At 48.9% G+C, this 21,511-nt stretch overlaps 1 protein-coding gene across 3 annotated transcripts in view; it reads left to right on the forward strand.

Moving 5' to 3' along the window:
* INO80C (INO80 complex subunit C) overlaps positions 1-21,511 on the forward strand; it is a 194,097-nt gene that overhangs the window by 148,906 nt on the left and 23,680 nt on the right. For all 3 annotated transcript variants that reach the window (XM_078685756.1, XM_078685754.1, XM_078685755.1), the window contains exon 5: positions 11,843-11,910. In XM_078685756.1, coding sequence (XP_078541882.1) covers positions 11,843-11,910 — 68 coding nt within the window. The remainder of the gene's footprint in view (positions 1-11,842; positions 11,911-21,511) is intronic.

Consider the following 21,511-nt stretch of genomic DNA (forward strand, 5'->3'; position numbering starts at 1 on the left):
CCCAATGCACTTGTCACAGGATTGCCAACAAGCACATGCACTTGAAAAAGTATGCAGTGCACAGGGGTTCGGGTATTGAAGCCCCCACAAGGGATTCTGACCCCAAACTTGGTGAGAGGGCAGCTCGGACCTCGAGGGACGTAGAAACCCACCTCCTGTGTTGCGTAGCCTTTCGGAGTCCTTAGGAGCTCGGGATCAGCAGACCGGTCAGCAGTGTTACGGTACCAGCAAATGCAGGGGACTAACTCCTTCTCTACAAGGGAGATTATCTTCAGGTGTACTGGATGCTCCACAGGTCCTGCGTGGATCCATGACAGTGCACATCCACAGACGGTGCAGCAGACTGAGAGGGAAACAAAGTGAGGCCCAAAGTCCAGAGTGCTCAGACGGTTAAGTGCAGTGGTTTCAGTACTGAATCTTGTCCACGAAGAATCTAGGATCCTACAGCCAGGTAAGCCCTTAAGTACCAACAGGAGAGCGTTGGAAAGATCCAGGGGACCCTTCCAGGGGAGGGTCTGGACTGAGGGGAGATTACTCCCATGTCCTTTGTCCAGTTTGGTGCCAGAGTGGGAGCCAACAGCTCCCAGGACTGGTGTGACCTAGACTATGCACAGGGACACCAAATGTTCCCCTCATGCAGACTTTCAGTCACTGGTAGGCGCACCCACCTAGCCCTAATACACTAAATCCTGTCTGGGGTGTGGTCACACCTCCCTGTGACAGGATGCCTATTGTTCTGCCTTCCCCTGCTCGAGCTTGGCTCAGCTACAGGAGGGTAGAAATGTTCTCTGGTTGGCAGCAACCATTTAGTGCTGTCCAGGGCTAGACTGCTGGTACTGGGATCACTAGGAGCCCCACGAAGAAAGCTTCTGAGGGGTGGAATCATACCACCCACACCGGTTATCGGTGTGGGTGGTATGATTCCAACATGTTTGACACCAAAAACGATAGGGTTTGTTTCAGCAGTTTTACAGTTGGTCAGTATGCGGTCGATTGATGCCCCTCTATATGTTGCATATGGCTGCTTCACTGACAAGCTGGGAGAATGGACTCCGTGGCTGTAAGGGTGTCCTGCTCATGCAGGGGCACCCTCTCACTTAAAACCTATACGTCACCTTTCTAGCAGGCCTTTACAATCCTGAGGGCAGGGTGCTTGATTCTAAGTGCAGTGACCCTTAGATATAGTAAACCTATATCTTAATTAAGTGGTGCATGCTCCAACTTACACAGGCTGCAATGACAGGCCTGTAGTTCCATTTTGCATGGCCTCTTATGGGTGGTATAATACATGCTTTAACCTGTGGGAGGCCTCTGGGGTACTATGCCCTGGGTAAATGTGTATTATATACTAGGGACTGACTAGGGTAGCCCAGTATCCAATCTGGAATGTACCTAAACATGTAACACAACAGTTTAGGGCGAAAGCAGAGTGAGATCCTGCTAATCAGACTAGTCAAAAACAGCATTACATCTAGCAAAATGTGGGGGTAACCATTAGAAGCAGTCAACAGATAAAATCTTTGACCAGGACTAACCTGATTGGTGTATCGAACCTGCGCTCTGTGTCAAATTGCGCCTAAGTTCTGGTTTACAACGGACTATTATTAGCACTTTATGCTTCTTTGCGCTCTTCCTTCTTAAAACGATAACATTTATTTTTCCTGTTCCCCTTACTGTATTTTTGTAATTTTGTTTATTAAATGTTACTCTACTTGTCTACTTCGGTTCGAGATTTGTATTGTTTTTATGACTGTTTTGGTACTGCATGAATACACTACACATATCCCCAAGTTAAGCCGGTCTACTCTGTGCCATAGCCATGAGGGGTTTGAGCTCAGGTTAATTTAGTGATTTTGAGGGCTCACCCTGACGAAGGTTGTGATTAATCCTTGAAGTGGATAGACACCCACCGCAGAAAAGAATCCAATTTCTTACACCCTCTATGCCCAGGATTTACAGAAACTGGCTCTGATGGCAACAGTGTGATGGTCAAGGGGCAACGATGTTTTAACCAATACCTGTGAGGGGGACTGTGTTCAGGCTTTATCACTGAAATGTTATCTCAGTCCCCATAACTGAGGTCCTTCACCCTAATCATTCCTGAGATCTTATGTTAAAGTTTTTGTGGGGGTATGGTTCGCATTGGACTTGGTGAATTATGTTTTGGACACCCCTGTATGTACTGCACATAGTGCTTTCCATTATAAAGACAGATTGTGTTTATCTTGAACATACCAGAGTTCATTTATGTCCTTCCTAGTCCCCTCCTAGTCACTATCGTTCCTCATTATTGGAGAAGGTGTCAAGTCCAGTCCATTTACCAGAGTAGGGGTGTCCAGTCTGCAAAGTAACCCATCCATCTTCTGTTAATGTATTATTGACATCTCACATAGAACTAGGGATAGGTGATCAAGTATGTGCGAGCCCGATATACAAATCACCATTGGCCCTGCGGCCTGCCGAAAGCTGTGTGATGTGGGGGTTTAGCACAGGGGGTTGGCTGGGGAGTTGGACGCGCACCCTGTGGAGAATGCTGTGCACAGCCAAAGGCTCGACGGGGATTTGCCTTATGTATGATAGTAAAATATTAATTTGTGTTAAAAAAAGTAGAAATTCATAAAAAAAACACAAAGGTTACAATTGACATAGTTTGGTATCTTACTTTGCATAAAAACACTCATAAATGCACTGAAAAAAACAAAAGTTTAAGTGACGTTATCGGTAGGTGAAAATGACAGTCTAAATGTAACATTTTAAACTAAAGAAAATGCTGTTAGTCAACAGCTGCCCCAGTATTGGAACTTTCATAGATTCCCATGCTTTGTATCATTCCCCCGTCGTCGGATTGGGAGCCTCTGTAAATAAAAAATACCATAGCAATAGGCACAAAAGAGAAAAATTAGGCCTAGGCCTCCTCTAATTTTGTCGCTTATCCACCTCTTTGTGTAAAAGAGCCCAAACTTTCTGCAACAACCAATCAAAATAGCCTCACCCCATAGAACCCTCCTGAGAGCGCCTCAGATTTTTCTACCGCACGTTGTGCTAGGGAGTCTCCACTGAGCTCAGCTCAGTTTTTTCTCTTCAACTTGGATTCTTTTACATTTTCTTCAAATTTACAATGTCTGGCAAGGAGAAGAAGGCATTATTTAGAGCTTGTGCTACTTGTTCTAAAAAGAGACTGTTTGTGGAGGACAAGCATGATGGCTGTATCTACTGCTTGTACCCGGACCACAAGGCCACAGATTGTAAGATCTGTAGGACTTTCTCTACGAAGACCTTAAGAGACAGGGAGGGCCGCTTGTTAACTTGGCTGCAGAAGATGAAATCACGTAAGGAGGTTATTTCATCTGACGATGAGGACTCTTCATCAGCTGCGTCCTCCAGAAGATCCAGAAAGAGTGGTAGGTCATCCTCTTCTACTGAGCCCCCCGTCAAAGCCTTACAAAAGACCTCTGATAGGTCTGAAAGGGCTAGTCATTAAATCTCCTCACCGAGGTGAAAAGGAGAGGCTGGGACAGGCTGCGGAGACAGACACAGCCAAGAAAGTGAAAAAAGATGTTTCTGTTACTTCTCCACCATCTCAAAAGGAGAAAGAAGGCAAGAAAACTTCTACTGTCCATCAGGAAGGAAAGCCTGACAAGAAACAACGTCCGTCGACGACGAAATCAGCAGGTACGTCGACGACAACTTCAAAGAAAGCCCCGAGTTCTCGTATAGCTCCGTCGATGGTTCCGTCGACAGTGGCTTAGTCGACGACTGCAGCCCTGTTAGCTTTGTCGACGTGTAAAGTGCCTGTTTCCTGCTCGTCGACGATGGTGTCTACATTCTCGACGTCTAAGATTATGACAGCAAAGGTACTGTCGACGGCGGCAACGAGGACGACGGCGGCTATAATGGTGATGACAGCGAGCTCGCCGATGACACCGTCGACGACGAAAACTCTGTCGACGAGATCCATTTCTCCGTCGACTGTCCCGTCGACGGTTCTATCGGCGACGATTACGCCGACGTTTCTGTCGACGACTAGGTCGTCGACGATCCAAAAAGTCCGCATTTCCATACGAAGGCAACAAATAACCCCTGAGATGCCCTTTCCTAGGCGGGTAACACCTTTGCCTCCCACTCTACTATTGGATGAGGAGTCTGACGACGATGATGATGATGGTCCTTATGGGGATGCCTACAACCCATCGGAATTACAAGTAAAGTGTCAGGATACAGATTCTGAGGAATATTACGATGAAGAGCACCAATATGTCCAACAAGACAGGCCTCCACAAAAATTACATCAGAATACAGGGGCAATGCCGTCTTCTCTAATTTCGGGTTTGCAGTTAATGTTGCAGGATTATAGGAAGAGGTTTCCATCGCAAACTGCAGTACAACAGGAGCGTCCTACATCTCCATCTATTCCTACTACTCCTGCGGTGGCTGTGACGCCTGTGGTTTCTCGAGTTGCGGAACCAGAACCCAGAGAGAGTTACCAAGAGGTTGTGACTGTTCAGGAGGACGATGTCTCCTCTGATGAAAAACTTCAGGAAGATCCTCCTCATGATCCAGATAGAGGTTATGATGATGATGGCCTTCAGGATCCGGATGCACCAGTGCCGGATACTGCTACCTCCCCTCCGGCTGACATTGGAGGTTACCATAACCTTATGGAGAGGGCGTCTAAGAGATTTGGCCTGCCGATTACTACTGTTCAGACAGACTGCTTCCTTTATGACTTTAAGGAACCTTACAGAAAGTCCATTCGGTCAATCCCAATAATAGAACATGTATGGTCAGAAGGTATTAAAGTCATGCAAAATCCTGCAACAGTCATTCCTGTTCTTCCCCGGCTGGAGAAGAAATATAAAGCACCAGAGGGCAGTCCAGCTTGCCTAATTGGACAACCAAAACCGGATTTCGTCATTTTCCAAGCGGCGCAAAGCAAGCCTAAAAATCCATCGACACCACTTACAACACCGCCAGACAAAGAAGGAAGACGTCTGGACAATGTGGGCAAAAGATTCTCTACTATGGCCAGCCTCCTATTTCGAGCTTCTAATGCTCTTGCCATCTTGGGCAGGTATGATCGCCAGATGTGGTGCAATTTATCCCCGTTTGTGGATCAGCTTCCAGAGGCAGCGAAAGATGAGGCCAGGAAGGTTCTGATGGAAGGAGAGCGTTCCTCTTCAGAGGTGATAGATTGTGCTATGGACATAGCGACTACTGCTTTTCGTGCCCTGGCGGGTTCAGCTGTGTTAAGGCGCCAGGGCTGGCTGCGAGCAACCTGGTTTCGCCAGGAGGTCCAGAACAAAATCTTAGATTTGCCATACGATGGAGAAATGCTTTTCGGAAAGCATGTGGATGAAGCCCTTCAAGGCATCAAGAAGGACACGGACACGGCCAAGTCCTTGGGGTGTTTGAATTACCGCAAAGTTCCATTCAAAGGTGCGAGAGGGAGAGGTTTTTCCTCATACAGAGGTGGCAACCAACAGCGGTACTCTTCATACTCGCAATCCTCCCAATCTTACAAACCCCAATACTCCAATCAACGCCAAGGCCAGTCGGCATCTTTCTCTCGCCAACCACAGATAGGGCGTCAAGGACGGGACAACTCCAAACGACAATAGCGGCCTCACGGCTCTTTCTACTGTTCTTACCCCTCCAATGACATCAGTGGGGGGCAGGATTTCTCATTGTCTAAGCAGTTGGAAGGTTATTACATCAGACCAGTGGGTCCTGAATATCATTCAGAGTGGCCACACGTTGGAGTTTCAACATCTTCCTCCAAACTGAGCTCCAGGTGCCAACGAGTCGAAACATCTGGGACTGCTACGTCTCGAAGCCCACCAGCTTTTCATCAAGGGGGCAATAGAACATGTACCTCTCTCACAAAGGGGGAAAGGGTTTTATTCCAGGTTCTTCCTGGTTCGCAAAACAACAGAAAAATGGCGCCCCATATTAGATCTACGGGAGCTCAACACCTATCTCATCAAGCTATCCTTCAGGATGGTCACTCTCCAGGATATTCTTCGCCTGCTAAATCCAGGAGACTACATGGCGACTCTGGATTTAGAGGATGCTTATTTCCATGTGCCGATCCATTCAGCTCACAGACAATACTTGCGCTTCACAGTAGGCAAGAGCCATTTTCAGTTCAAAGTACTTCCTTTTGGTCTCCGGTCTGCACCAAGGATATTTACAAAGGTGTTGGCTCCGGTGGCAGCATTCCTCAGAAAACAATCTCTGGAAGTTTTTCCCTACCTGGACGACTGGCTGGTCAAGGCTCCATCTTTCCAGGGAACTTCCAAGGCCATTATGACCTGCATCCAACTGTTTAACCACCTGGGCCTTCAGCTCAACAAGGACAAATCGGTTCTTCAACCATCCAGGTCAGCAAGGTTTCTGGGATCCATTCTGGACACGAGACACTGCAAGGCTTACCCAACGGAAGAACGTCAAAACAAATTGATGCTATCGGCTCGCCTCTTGCTAAAGAGGAAATCCCCCGTGAGGCTCTACAAGTCCCTGCTCGGATCGATCTCTACCTGCATACCATTGATTCCACATTGCAGGCTGCGAATGCGTCCACTGCAAGAGCAGCTCGACAAGCAATGGTACCAGGCAGAGGGCTCTTTCGACGACAAGATTACAGGAGCACCAGCAATGAAAAGAGCATGCGGCTGGTGGTTGGTGAAAGACAACATCGCAAAGGGATTAACATTCACACTTCCTCCGTCTCCCATGGTTCTTACCACGGACGCCTCGTTAGAAGGCTGGGTAGCGGTGCTCCAAGAACTGCACGTGAGCGGTCACTGGGATCCAGTTCAACGCAAGTGCCACATCAACCTGTTAGAACTCAAAGCCATTTGATTAGCCTTGCAGGCTTTTCTGCCACGAATTCAGAATCGTTCAGTGCTTGTCCGGACGGACAACACAACGGCCATGCACTATATCAACAAGCAGGGCGGGACAAGATCCCAGATTTTCTCCAAAGAAGCTAAAGTGATTTGGGATTGGGCGATACTTCACATTATTGCTCTGACAGCAGAACACCTCGCAGGTTCACTCAATATAACAGCGGATGCGCCGAGTCGTCAGAAATCGATCAGTCACGAATGGGAGTTAGACCAAACCATTCTGGAGGAGGTGTTCTCGGTCTGGGGAACCCCGACCATGGACCTGTTTGCAACTCCGGAGAACACCAAATGCCGATTCTATGCAAGCAGGGATCACCATCCGGGGTCCTTGGGGAACGCGCTTTCGAATGCCTGGTACAGCGCATTCTTTTACGCTTTTCCTCCAATATCCCTGATCCCGAGGTTGATCAGGAAAATCAAGGCGGAGCAGTGCAGAATGATCTTGATTGCACCGGCGTGGCCCCGACAGTTCTGGTACACGGTCCTGCTTTCTCAGGACTATCCAATTCGCCTGCAACCGGTTCCTTCTCTGTTGACGAGGTCTCCGGGTCAAGTGCCTCATCCGGACCCGAGCTAGCTTCACTTGACAGAGTGGCTCCTGAGTACAGGGAATTCCAGAATCTGAACCTCACCAAGGAGTGTAGGGGCATCTTGTCTCTGGCTCGAGCTCCAAGTACGAACAGAACTTATAGGGCAAAATGGAAAAGGTTCTGCCTCTGGTGTCAGAGACAACATCTTCACCCTTACACTTCAGCTCCGCATCAGATTTTGCCATATATCCTGTCGCTGGCTAAATCTGGGTTGGCTCATTCTTCTGTTAAAGTTCATCCGGCAGCCATCTCAAGATTCAGACGGACGTCTTCAGGTCCTTCGCTTTGGTCCGCTAGGATTGTCAAGCAGTTCTTGAAAGGCCTGTTCAGGGTTTTTCCTCCAGTCCGTCCTCCTCCACCAGTCTGGCAACTTAATTTGGTCTTGGCTCAGCTAATGAGAGCACCGTTTGAACCCATTCACAAAACGGACCTTAAATTACTATCTTGGAAGCTAGCTCTTCTGTTGGCATTAACATCGGCCAGAAGGATTAGCGAGCTCCAGGCACTGACAAACGTGGAGCCTTTCCTACAATTCAAGCGGGATGTCCTGATCCTACGGACGAATCCAAAGTTCATCCCGAAGGTTCCATCTGAATGAACCATTGATTTGGAACTCTTTTTTCCCGCGACCTACTACTCCAACAGAGAGGTCCTTACATTCTTTAGACGTTCAGAGGTGTCTAAAGTTCTATTGGAGCGCTTGAAACCTTTTAGGAAATCCTCACAACTGTTCGTCTCCTATAGTGCAGGGATTTCCGCTCTCCAAACACAGCATTTCTCGCTGGATCTCCAGTGCTATTCAGTTCTGCCATCAAGAAGCGGGCAAACCGCTCGAAAGAAGAGTCCATGCACATTCCACAAGATCAGTGGCATCGTCAGTGGCTCTATTTTCAGGAGTCCCTATCAAGGACATCTGCAGGGCAGCGACGTGGAGCAGTACGCATACCTTCACGAAGCACTACTGCCTGGATTCTTCTACAAAGAATGACGGTTGTTGGACAGGCAGTCCTGAGGAATCTTTTTCAATGAGAGGTGAGCTTCCCTACAATCCCTCCTCCCTGTGTTGCACATTTTGTATCACTTGTGATAGTCCTTGCTGAGGTACAAAGTATATATATATATATATATATATGTGTATATATGAGCAGAATCCTCTCTGAAGCAAAGAAGGAGAGAGACCACACAGGGGAGTCTGCGGAGGATGATCTTTATTTGCCAAATTAAACCAAATGTCAGGGCGGATGCATTTCGGCATGGGTTTGCCTTCGTCAGCGCCAAATGGTTTCACAGGAGGCAGTCAGTGTGAACGGTTTAAATACCTTTCCTCCTCCTGCTCGATGAAAAGGTAGCTCCGCCCCCCCTGCAGCATGTGTTCTTGATTGTTGGTCGGGTCTCGCTGTAGGACGCCCAGTGCGTCAGAACTACAGAGTCCAGAATGCTGTGGGCTGATCTTATATTGCAATGGGAGTAAGTAAAGTCAGGCGGGCCCTTTTCAAATATAATGTTCATGGCTGTAACCTCCTCAGCTCCCCGTACTGTGCACATTGCAAAGTCCCAGCAACACATTAGGCAGGGGTAGGACTGAAATTTCAGCTCACCCAACGTGGGGCACAGTGGCTCGCAGCACTGCCAATTTTTCTTGCCGGTTCTTTGTATGGGAACCAGACCATCCCAGTACCCTGGAAAACGAAATTTCACCACTAACGCGGGAAAGCCAGCTTGGTCCGGTCCACTCGAGGCACAGGGATCTCTCAGAGCGCGTTACTGGAACCCGCGCTTGTAATATGAGCAGAATCCTCTCTGAAGCAAAGAAGGAGAGAGACCACACAGGGGAGTCTGCGGAGGATGATCTTTATTTGCCAAATTAAACCAAATGTCAGGGCGGATGCATTTCGGCATGGGTTTGCCTTCGTCAGCGCCAAATGGTTTCACAGGAGGCAGACAGTGTGAACGGTTTAAATACCTTTCCTCCTCCTGCTCGATGAAAAGGTAGCTCCGCCCCCCCTGCAGCATGTGTTCTTGATTGTTGGTCGGGTCTCGCTGTAGGACGCCCAGTGCGTCAGAACTACAGAGTCCAGAATGCTGTGGGCTGATCTTATATTGCAATGGGGGTAAGTAAAGTCAGGCGGGCCCTTTTCAAATATAATGTTCATGGCTGTAACCTCCTCAGCTCCCCGTACTGTGCACATTGCAAAGTCCCAGCAACACATTAGGCAGGGGTAGGACTAAAATTTCAGCTCACCCAACGTGGGGCACAGTGGCTCGCAGCACTGCCAATTTTTCTTGCCGGTTCTTTGTATGGGAACCAGACCATCCCAGTACCCTGGAAAACGAAATTTCACCACTAACGCGGGAAAGCCAGCTTGGTCCGGTCCACTCGAGGCACAGGGATCTCTCAGAGCGCGTTACTGGAACCCGCGCTTGTAATATGAGCAGAATCCTCTCTGAAGCAAAGAAGGAGAGAGACCACACAGGGGAGTCTGCGGAGGATGATCTTTATTTGCCACATTAAACCAAATGTCAGGGCGGATGCATTTCGGCATGGGTTTGCCTTCGTCAGCGCCAAATGGTTTCACAGGAGGCAGACAGTGTGAACGGTTTAAATACCTTTCCTCCTCCTGCTCGATGAAAAGGTAGCTCCTCCCCCCCTGCAGCATGTGTTCTTGATTGTTGGTCGGGTCTCGCTGTAGGACGCCCAGTGCGTCAGAACTACAGAGTCCAGAATGCTGTGGGCTGATCTTATATTGCAATGGGGGTAAGTAAAGTCAGGCGGGCCCTTTTCAAATATAATGTTCATGGCTGTAACCTCCTCAGCTCCCCGTACTGTGCACATTGCAAAGTCCCAGCAACACATTAGGCAGGGGTAGGACTGAAATTTCAGCTCACCCAACGTGGGGCACAGTGGCTCGCAGCACTGCCAATTTTTCTTGCCGGTTCTTTGTATGGGAACCAGACCATCCCAGTACCCTGGAAAACGAAATTTCACCACTAACGCGGGAAAGCCAGCTTGGTCCGGTCCACTCGAGGCACAGGGATCTCTCAGAGCGCGTTACTGGAACCCGCGCTTGTAATATGAGCAGAATCCTCTCTGAAGCAAAGAAGGAGAGAGACCACACAGGGGAGTCTGTGTATATATATATATATATATATATGTGTATATATATATATATATATATATATATATATATGTGTGTGTGTGTATTTGGTTTTCCAATGTGAGTATCTATGTGGCAATGTGGTGATATTCTTATAACAAAATGTGCTTTTAGGACTTACTGCTAGCTATTCTGATACAAAGCATGGGAATCTAGGAAAATTCCAATACTGGGGCAAGAAAACAAGTTACTTACCTGTAACTTTGGTTCCCCAGTATTGGTAACGTTCATAGATTCCCATGCGCCCACCCTCCTCCCCTAGGAAAGCTCGGCCTTTTTACTGAGATAGTGGCTGTTGCACAACGGCTACGAAAATCTGAGGCTCTCTCAGGAGGGTTCTATGGGGTGAGGCTATTCTGGTTGGTTGTTGCAGAAAGTTTGGGCTCTTTTACACAAAGAGGTGGATAAGCTACAAAATGAGATGAGGCCTAGGCCTAATTTTTCTCTTTTGTGCCTATTGCTATGGTATTTTTTATTTACCGAGGCTCCCAATCCGACGACGGGGGAATGATGCAAAGCATGGGAATCTATGAAAGTTACCAATACTGGGGAACCAAAGTTACAGGTAAGTAACTTGCTTTCTTATAGTTATTTCAAGTAACTATAACTCGCATCCTCACAATGCACTGCTTATGACTTTACATATTACAGCACTCATGACATGGCCTGTGACATCATTTATAACATTACTGATGACAACTGAACTGACATCATTGAAGACAACACTGTACATGGCAGGGACACAAGTTATAATTACTTGAAATAACTATAGCTGTTAAATTTCAGTGGTTTGCTATAGGACCACGCTAACCTTTTGGCTTTTTTCAGTGAATTTCTGAGTTTAAAAAAAAAAGGAAAGTAATATTTATTGCCGTACCTAACTATAACGTCACTTTGATAAGTCAGTCAGATTGACAGTGTGTGTGTGTTTAAATGTGTGTGATGCCTGCATTAGTGTACTGATATTTCTATTACTGTACGTTACTATTTTCTAAAACAGATATTTTTTGTTTGAATGAATACTGTCTTGAATTAAAAAAATTAAGAGGCCCTTTCCTCATAAGACTAACTTGAGCATGCCAACATTAATTTAAAGCAAACCTGGTTTAAAGGTATGCAATAAAATCCAAGAAACAGAATAACTTTTATTTATGCTTTGTTGTCCATTTGTTGGTTTTCTTTTTTCCAGACTTTACTATTGAGGCACCACCTTCCTTCAAACCAGCCAAAAAGTATTCAGATATCTCAGGTCTTCCAGTGAGTGCAAATCTTTTTTCCTTCTACCATTTAACTTTATTTGACTTGGGAAATTGTGCTTTTTTGTTAACTTTCTTTCCCTTTTTGTAAGCAGCGTAACTTTTCACTGCTGATTAAATGTAAACTTTGTTTGGAAAGCTAAGAAATGTTATATTAAGGATACAGATGTGAGGATTATGCTTTCTTCCTTCTGTCAATGACACATTTCCCAAAACGGCAGCCATTAGAAAACATACACCAAATAAACAAGCTTTCCCAGAAGCACCTGGGAGCCCAGAGACATAACCTCTTCCCTAAGGAACCTGTAGTCGACATAAAGTCCTACAACATTATCCATGCTTCTTCTTTCTTCGTGCATCTGCAATTTCTTCCTAACTCTTATTACCTCCTCGTCCTGTCTCCCCGTCCCATTCCTTACAAGTGAGCAGCTAGTCTGCTCCACAGAAACCTATAGCCTAGCTGAGCTGTTTGCACTTCCCCCAAGATGGCGTCACTATCACGTGACAATAAAGGGGGAAGTGCAGCATCGGAACATCCTGTTTTTTTTTCTGCCTACATGCCTGTTTGCCTGGCTGTGCTGGACGGGGTTGCCTCGGGTAAGTTCCCTGTTGTTTCTTCTTTTGCTGTTTTCGGCTGCCTGCTTTAGCGGCCGCCTTTTCTTTCTCGCTGTGTTTTCCCCCCGCGCTGCCTCATTTGCATTCTGTTACGCAGTTCGCGTTAGCGGCCGACTCCGCTTGTGTACGCTCACCTGTGTTGATGGGCCTGCTTCAGCGGCCATTCTTGGGTGAGCTCCGGTCCCGCTGCTCCATGCATTAGCGGGCGGGGATTTCTGGCTTTGGTGCTACGGCGCGCATATGTTTTCTTGTGGATTTGGGAGCAAATTTGGCAGCTGGCTGTGCTTTTTATGCCGGCCCCCTTTTTCCTGCTCTTGCGGGAGCTCGGCTCCTCGGGACTTCGTGGCCTTTAAATGGGGTCTTTCATTGCAGGTTTTTGTCCTTGCTGTATGCCTGTTTTTGGTGCTTTTGGACTCTGCTTGTTGCGGACATGGCCTCTGATGCTTCTTCCTCTGCTGCCCCTCTTGATGCCCTGCGCCTGATTATTAATGAGGCTGTGGCTGCTGCTTTTCTGGCTAGGGACGTGGCTGGGCCTCCTCCCAAGGTGCCTCGTGGTTCATTGGATCCGCAGGCTGCTCCTGAGGATGAGTTTGGTCCTGATAAGGATGAGGGTGTGCGTGGTAGCTTTGTTCAGGGTGCTGAGCTCTCTGACCTATTCACCCATGTGCGGTCCAATTTGGGATTCTCTCCTCCTACTGCTGATGTTTTGGAGGATGACTTTTTTACGCAGTATGTCCAGCCTGCTCCTGACTCTTTTCCTTTGCACGGGGCGGTGCGCAAAGTGCTGTATCACGAATGGAAGGAGGTGGACAAGTCTGCTTTTCCTAGTTTCCTGTCCAAGCGTTACCCTCTTGAGGGTTTTGCTGCTGAGTTTCCTCAGGCTGTGAAAGTTGACAATTTAATGGCTGGCCTTTTACTCTCAAGGTTTGGTCATTTCGGATGACGCCCTTCCTGCGGACGCTGTGGATAAGCGTGTTGAAGGGGCGGTGAAGCGTTCCTATGCTGCTTCTAATTTTTCTGTCCCGGCGACTGCCTATTCTAACTACATGGTTCAGTCGCTCCTCAAGGATTTCCAGTCCCTGACTGTTCTGCTGCAGGACGGTGAGGATGCCACGCCTCTTTTGTCTTTGATGGAGTTGCAGGTGCGATACTTGTCGGATCTTTCCTTTGACAATTTGGGGGCGGCTGCTTCTTGTGCTTCCATTGTTGCCCGTCGTCATATTTGGATGCGTTCCTGGAAGGCTGAGTCTTCCCAGAAGTCGGTCCTCCTTAAGTTGCCCTTTTAGGGTTCCAAGGTGTTCGGTCCCCAGCTGGAGGATATGGTCAAGCAATTGGCGGATAACCGCAAGCTGGTGGCTCCAGTCCGCCCTCCTTCTCGGGGGCTGGGTTTGGCTACCGTCGCGCTTTTGGGCCTCCTGCTCGGGGCGCCTCTCAGCCCTTTCGTGGCAGGGGTCGTGGCCAGGGGGCCCCTGGAGGTGCCAAGCCCCGGGCCGCTGCCAGTGTTGCCTCCACCGCTTCCTCCTCTCCCCAATGACTATCTGCCTTTGCCCGTTGGTCGCCTCCAGTCCTTCTGATCCCAGTGGTTGTCAGTTCCGGATGCCTGGGCGGTTCGGACTGTGTCAGAGGGTTGCCGGATAGTTTTCTCATCTCCTCCTCCTCCGGTTTTTGTTCGGACTCCCCTGCCCCGTCTTCCTCTGCGACGGGAGGCTTTGTTGGCGGGTGTGCGGCTTCTGTTGGAGAAGAGAGCTATTGTGGAGGTTCCTTCTCTGGAAAGGGGCGAGGGTTGCTATTCGATCCTCTTTCTGGTCTCCAAGAAAGATACTTCGGATCTTCGTCCTGTTTTGGATCTGAAGCGGGTCAATCGCTTCGTTCTCCATCGTCCATTCAAGATGGTGACTCTGCAGTCCATCCTGCCTCTGGTGCTTCCGGGAGGCTTCCTGGCATCCCTGGATCTGATGGATGCGTATCTGCACGTTCCTGTCCATCCGGCGGACCAGCGGTTTCTCCGGTTTGCTGTGGGGGCCCTTCACTATCAGTTCCGGGTGCTCCCGTTCGGCCTTTCATCGGCGTCCAGAGTGTTCACCAAGCTCTTGGCCCCTCCGGTGGGTATTCTTCATTCCAGGGGGCTGCTGGTGTTTCCATATCTGGATGACTGGTTGATTGTCTCTCCTTCTTTTTCTCAGGCTCTGTCGGATGTGGATCAGATGTGTCTTCTCCTGGGTTCCTTTGGGTTCCTCATCAACCACAGGAAGTCCTCCCTGGTGCCCTCTCAGTCCCTAAAGTTCCTGGGGGCTCTCTTCCGCATGGACCTGGGCATGGTGTTCCTCTCCCAGGAGCGCCAGTTGACTTTGTTTCGTCACCTTTCTTGGCTTCTATCCCAGTCCCGGGTGTCTGCCCGTCTCTGGTATGGAGTCAGGGGTAGATGGTGTCCACTTTGCATCTCCTTCCTTGGGCCAGGCTGCATCTGTACACCCTGTTACATCATGTGCTGTCGCACTGGGATCCTGCCTCCTTGGACTACGAGACTCTGATCCCTGTCACTCCGGGGATTCGGGGGGATCTCCAGTGGTGGTTGTCCCCTCAGTCTCTTTCCCGGGGGTTCGATCTCCTTCCTCCTCAGTCTGTGGTTGTGTTATCCACAGATGCCAGTGCTTTGGGGTGGGGTGCCGTTCTGGGTGCCTCCAAGGCTCAGGGTCGATGGTCCCGTTTAGAGTCCCTCCAGTCCTCGAACTGGAAAGAGTTTAGGGCGGTTTGGTTGGCTCTTCTATAGTTCGCTCCTCTCCTTCGGGGTCGGGCGGTCTCTGTTCGAACCAACAATCAGGTGGTTCGTGCTTATGTGAATCATCAAGGGGGCATGTGTCGTTCTCTGTTTCTCCTGTCCCGGAAGATCGGCCTTTGGGCCGGGTCGAGTCTCTTGTCTCTGACAGTGGTCTATCTTCCGGGGACAAAGAATGGGCCTGCGGATTCTTTGAGCAGGGTGTTCCCCTCCTCGGTGTCCCTGTGTCTGTCCCCGGGTCTGTTCGATCTGATTGTCCTCAGGTTCTGCCTTCCTTGGCTAGATCTTTTTGCCTCGGAGGATTCTGCCCTTCTTCCTCTGTTTTGCAGCATTGTTCCCTCTCCGTTGGCGTGGGCCACCGATGCTTTCTCGATTCCGTGTTCAAAGGGTCTGCTATTTGCCTTCCCTCCGTTTGCCTTAATTCCGAGGGTCCTCCGGAAGGTTCGGTTGGATCGGGCGGAGGTTCTCCTGGTGGTTCCGGAGTGGTCTCGACAGTCTTGGTTTCCCCTTCTGCTGACCTTTTCTGTTTGCCCGCATTGGAAGTTCCCCTGTCTCCCTCCCCCCTGCGGGCTCCTCTTCTCGGGATTGCCTCCCTGCGCCGCCTCCGGCTGGGGGTTTGGCACTTGAGAGGTTGAGTTTGCTGGGTCTGGGTTGCTCTGTGGAGGTTGCCCAATGTCTCCAGCTTTCTCGGCGTCCTTCCACCTTGAAGTCATATGCCCGTCACTGGAAAAATTTCTCCTCCTGGTGTCTTGGGAAGGGTCTCTCTTCTGCCTCCTGTGAGGCCGTGAGGGTGTTGGACTTCTTGAGGGATGGTTTCGTCTTGGGGCTTGCGGCTTCTTCCCTGCGGGCTCAGTGGGCTGCCATTCTTGCTTTTCGGGGTTCCTCTGTGTCCTCTGTCTCCCCGTTGGTGGCTCGCCTTCTGAGGAGTTTCTTGATTCAGCGTCCTGTTTCTCGTTCTCCTGTGCCTCCTTGGGATCTTCCCTTGGTCCTGCGGACTTTGACGGGTCCTCCTTTCGAGCCTTTGGACTCTGTGGCCCTGAAGTTCTTTTCTGCTAAGGTTCTTTTCCTGGTGGCCATCACTTCTGGGCGGAGGGTTGGTGAGATTGGGGCTCTGATGGCTTCTCCCCCCTTATTGTGCTTTTGCGCTGACAAGGTCATTCTCCACCGGAGTCAGTTCTTTCTTCCTAAGGTGTTGTCTTCTTTTCACTGTCAGGAGGATATTCTTCTCCCGGTATTTTTTCTCCTGAGGAGGTGATCCTCCATTCGTTGGATGTGCTGAGGGCTCTCCGCATCTACTTGGAGCGTACGGCTGGTTTCCGTAAGGTTGATTCCTTGTTTGTCACCTATGGCCTCTCGGGGCTGGGGCTTCGGCCTTCTTTGTCCACCTTGTCTCGTTGGGTCTGGGGCGCTGTGGTTTTTGCTTACGATTCGGCCCACTTTCCTCTCCCTTCTTCTGTCCGGGGTAGGTCGACCAGGGGAGTTTCGTTCTCCTGGGCCATGTTCAAAGGGGCCTCCTTGAGGGACATTTGTAATGCTGCCACATGGGCTACTCCCCGTACTTTTGTTTCCCATTATCAACTTCAGTTGGGGATGGCGGTCTCTGTTGCCTTTGGGGCTCATGTCCTGTCTGCGGTACATGGTTTGTGATATGTACTGTTTTCTGTTGATTAAAATGGACCTGATTTCCTCGCACCTTTTTGGTCTGTTTTTTTTCTTACAATCACCGTGTGCTTGGGTATGGGCTCACTTGTAAGGAATGGGACGGGGAGACAGGACGAGGAGGTAAAGCCCGGTTACTCACCGGTAATATCCATTACTCCGAGTCCTGGTCTCCCCGTCTCATTCCTGAGCCCTTCCCTCCCTCCCTGGTTTGGGTTTTCTTTGGGTGATTGTCTGTTTTCGTTCTGGGTTTTCTTTGGTATTCTCAGGATGTTCCGATGCTGCACTTCCCCCTTTATTGTCACGTGATAGTGACGCCGTCTTGGGGGAAGTGCAAACAGCTCAGCTAGGCTATAGGTTTCTGTGGAGCAGACTAGCTGCCCACTTGTAAGGAATGGGACGGGGAGACCAGGACTTGGAGTAATGGATTTAACCGGTGAGTAACCGGGCATTTGGAGTCACTCACCTATTCAGAAAAACAAGCCAAATTATAACTGCAGCATTTTATAACATAAAATACACTGCTGCTCTATATTGTCCCACAATATATGCATTCCATTAACAACCATGATAAAGATTTCCTTCTCGTCTCAAATATATGCATTTTCCAAGAATCAATAGCAAAGAAACTTTTTTTTACTTGCTGTTAACAGGAGGGATACAGAAGCTTTATTGCTGGGTGGGGTAATCCTCACCTCCTTGTCCCTAATGAAATTTAAACTTTCAGTTTCAAAAGCTAGGAAATGTGATTAATATCTCAGGACCGGAGGGGAGGATCACGATAGTTTAAACCTTGTTCACCACCATCCTAGCCACTTATACAACTGCCTGAAAGTAAAACTTCTTAAATATAGAACAAGAAGATTAACCTGCAGGATTCATCCCTTAGGCAGGCCCCTAGGCAGAACACTTTTGAGGCCATTGCCCCTCTAGCTTAATGTGCCCTAAACCTCTTTTTGTCCGTACCAGCCTCCTGCATGACCCAGCAAAACCATCTTGCTACAGTGGGCAATAAGACCACTTCATATGGTGTGCGCAATGCATTGAGCAACTGCCTTTCCCCGGGGGGGATTCCTCAGTCATGTCCTCAAGCACTTTCAAGCCTTCCACCAGACACAATTAAGGAGCGTCATCAAATGCTCTGTTTTTCTGCTACAGATCATAATGGTCACCACATCTGAGGCAAATACTTTCCCTGTGACATCGCTGATCCTTACGCCTGAGGCCATCCGACGGACACAAGACACAAAAAACATGACTAGTTTCCCAAAAATATCCTTCCGACATAAGAACCTGTTTGGCTGCCAATAAAAGATGTGAAGGACCTGGTTAAAGTCCCACAGAGTAGAGTTTCTGGCCTCCATGGGTAGGGAGAGACTGTCTGCCAATAGGGGTACATCACTCCAGGAAGTCAATCATTTGGGGCATGCTCTGCTGCTTTAGACAGCAGAAAGGAGTTTACTGACCTATATGCCATTCCATGTGTACCAAGCTGGAGGGGAAATTAAGAATATAGACTAGATTGGTGGCCACTGGATCCAAACCCCTTGAATGGAGGGACTGGTCTCCTCAATCTCATCCAGGCCGACTTGTACATGCTTAACCATTCTGTCTGCCCAGGCCTTAGAAAGGCGGACCTCCACTTTTCTCAAAAGCCCTTGGATTTTCCAGCATTCCCTGTATTTAGTCGCACCATCAGTTGAAGGTACCCATCCAGGTCCGGGATTGATCCAGAAGGAAAGTCAGGAACAGGGAGATGTATAAGAGAATCCTAAGAAATTTCATGAGAACCAGAACCGTAACTTAAGATCTCCACAGCGGTGTCACCATGATCACATCCGCTTGCTGTTTCCCTACCTGGGCAGATGCCCTTGTAATCATCATGAACAGGGGAAACGTATACTCATCTCTTTGCTCCAATCATGTAAAAACTCATCAGTCATCGCTGCTGCCTGCGGGTCCGGTCTCCAGCTGAAGAACCTCGCTAATCAATGCAGATGTGAGGCAAACGGATACACTGAGAAAGTACCCCAGCTGTCTGAAATAGTTACAAACACTTGAGAGTCCAGCCTTCACAAGCTTGTGTCTGGAGTAACAATCTGCCACCTCATTCGCTTTCCCTGGGACTTCACCACCCCTTAGATGTGATTATCCAGACAGTACTGTCAGACGTTCTTGGCTAGGTCCAAGAGAGCCTTGGACCGCGATCCATCCCTCTCACACCTTCTCAGATGCTCCCTTTCATTGGGGCTGTTCTGCATACATTACACTTTTGGGCCTACCCTCTCCTGCAGTGATTTCAGGATATTTAGATTATGATAGGGTCAGAAGCAGACCCCTCTCCCTTCCCAGCCAGATCACAGAGTGGTGACAGATGCTTCACTGCTGGGATGGGGCAGACATCTGGGAGAGGTGGAGATCAGGTTACAGTGGTGTCCGGCTGAGTGTTAGAGCTTTGAGCGATTTGGTTGGTATTAAAAGCATTTCTTCCCTCTATCAAGGGGAAGTTGGTGCAGGTGCTTACAGACAACACCGTCATATGGTACTGCAACCAGTAGGGCGGGGTGGGATAGCGGACCTTTTGTCCAGAGTCTCAGCATCTCTGGGCATTGCTGGAACAGCAGGGCATAACACTGGTGTTTCAACACCTGTCAGGTTCTCTGAACGCCAGGGCAGACAAAATCAGCCAGCGAGTCACGAATGACGTCTACAGTTGGAGGTGGCGCTAGGTCTCTTTCAGCAGTGGGGAGAACCTTGGTTAGAACTGTTGGCCTCCAGAAGAGAATGAGCAATGTCAGCAGTTTTGTATGCTGGAGTTTCCAAGGCGGCTATTAATCGGCAACGCTTTTCGTTGCAAGTGGAACTCAGGCCTTTTGTATGCCTTTCTGCCCATACCACTTCTGCCCAGAGTTCTGAAGAAGATCAAGAATGACAGGGCCCAAGTCATTTATGTGGCTCTGGACTGGGCAAGTAGTCGGGTATCCAGAGCTTCTGAAAATGAGTATCGATCCTCCTATCACGCTGCTCCTTTGCGAGGATCTTCTGTCGCAGCAGTAGGGGAGGGTTCTCCACTCAAACCTGTCAACTCTCCCTCTCAATTTGTGGAGATTGAGCGGCTACAGTTGATAGCTTTTGACCTTGGTCCCGAAGTATGCAACGTTATTTTGCCAGCCATACGTCCCTCCACTAAAAAAACAATTTTTATTAGTTTGACAACACGTTAAGACAACGTCTTGGTAACTATTATAACAGTCAAAATCTTCTGCATTCCACAAGGCAGTCACTAGTTAAGCAATATTTTTCCACAGGAAAGTTCATTGTCTCATCTGCATACAGTTCTTTGCATCAGTTTCAGTGCAAACCTTGCGTGGATGCTGAAGAAATGTCCCTTAACCGCTACCCCCCCCCAGTCCCAACCAATCTCAGTCACCCCCAACCATTCCTCCCTCCCTGAACTCCCTCCACCCTTCCCCCCCCAGGCGTACCGTAGTGTGTCTTCACCGGAATGTAAATGGGCCTATATCCCTGAGCGTGTCCAGCAATGGGGCCAATGGATGCAATGCGGTATGAAGCGTCTCACCTATGGGTAAGAGCAGCATTTTGTCGTGAGCTCAAGATGAGGTCCCATAAGCACTGTGATATACTATAGTAGACGTGTCTCGGGCTATTCACTGGGGCATCAACATCCTCATCCTCAGGGGGTGTAAGTTCCATAACCAGCCTTCCCCAGGCTCTCGCCCTCTCTAACGCCTGTTCATTACCCGTTCTGTGTGCAATTTGTAGTCAGACATCACCCTCGCAGTCGGCCCACTTACGAAATTCAATCCTCTATTTATCTAAGCTGGGACCCTTTTTCGCTTTCCACTGGGAGGTTATAGTTCTCTTGGCTAGTAGGAAACCCAGGTCTATAAATATACTAGTGATTTTATTTTTTGAGGTGTGGGGGAACCAATGTAGGATACAATGTGCCATGGAGGGCTGTAGGACTCTTTTAGTTACATCTGTCAACGGGGCCGTCACCCCCTTCCAAAAAGAGTCAAGAGACGGGCAATCCCACAACATATGTTTGAAATCAGCTTCAACCATTGCGCACCTTGGGCAGGACGCTGACTGGGTTGGGAAGTATTTATGTAGACGGACCGGTGTTAGGTATGCCCTGTGTAGAATGTGAAAATGCACTAACTGGAAAAGCGCATTTCGCGTGCTTTTCCAGGCCCTCTCCACTATCCCATTCCATGCCGTGTCTGGTATGTCCTTCCCTATGTCAGTTTCCCACTTCGTCTTTAGGGCTGTCAATGGGGTTAGGGCTTCTTGTGTCATGCGCCTGTATAAGCATGTTACTGCCTTGATGGTGCCCGCAGCAACCACAACGTATTGGCAGCCCATAGAGGTAGGCGGTTCTGTCAGGTCCGCCTTCCAGTGTTTTCGAATCGCCGTAGTGAGCGCAGTATTAACAAAAAGTCACCCCCTGGTAGCTCGAAGCGGTCTCGGAGATCATCAAACGTTATTAGGGCACCGTCCTCATACAACCCTGTTGTTCCCAGGTCTCCAA

Source organism: Lissotriton helveticus, chromosome 4_1 (assembly GCF_964261635.1).
Source record: "Lissotriton helveticus chromosome 4_1, aLisHel1.1, whole genome shotgun sequence".
Classification (NCBI taxonomy): domain Eukaryota; kingdom Metazoa; phylum Chordata; class Amphibia; order Caudata; family Salamandridae; genus Lissotriton; species Lissotriton helveticus.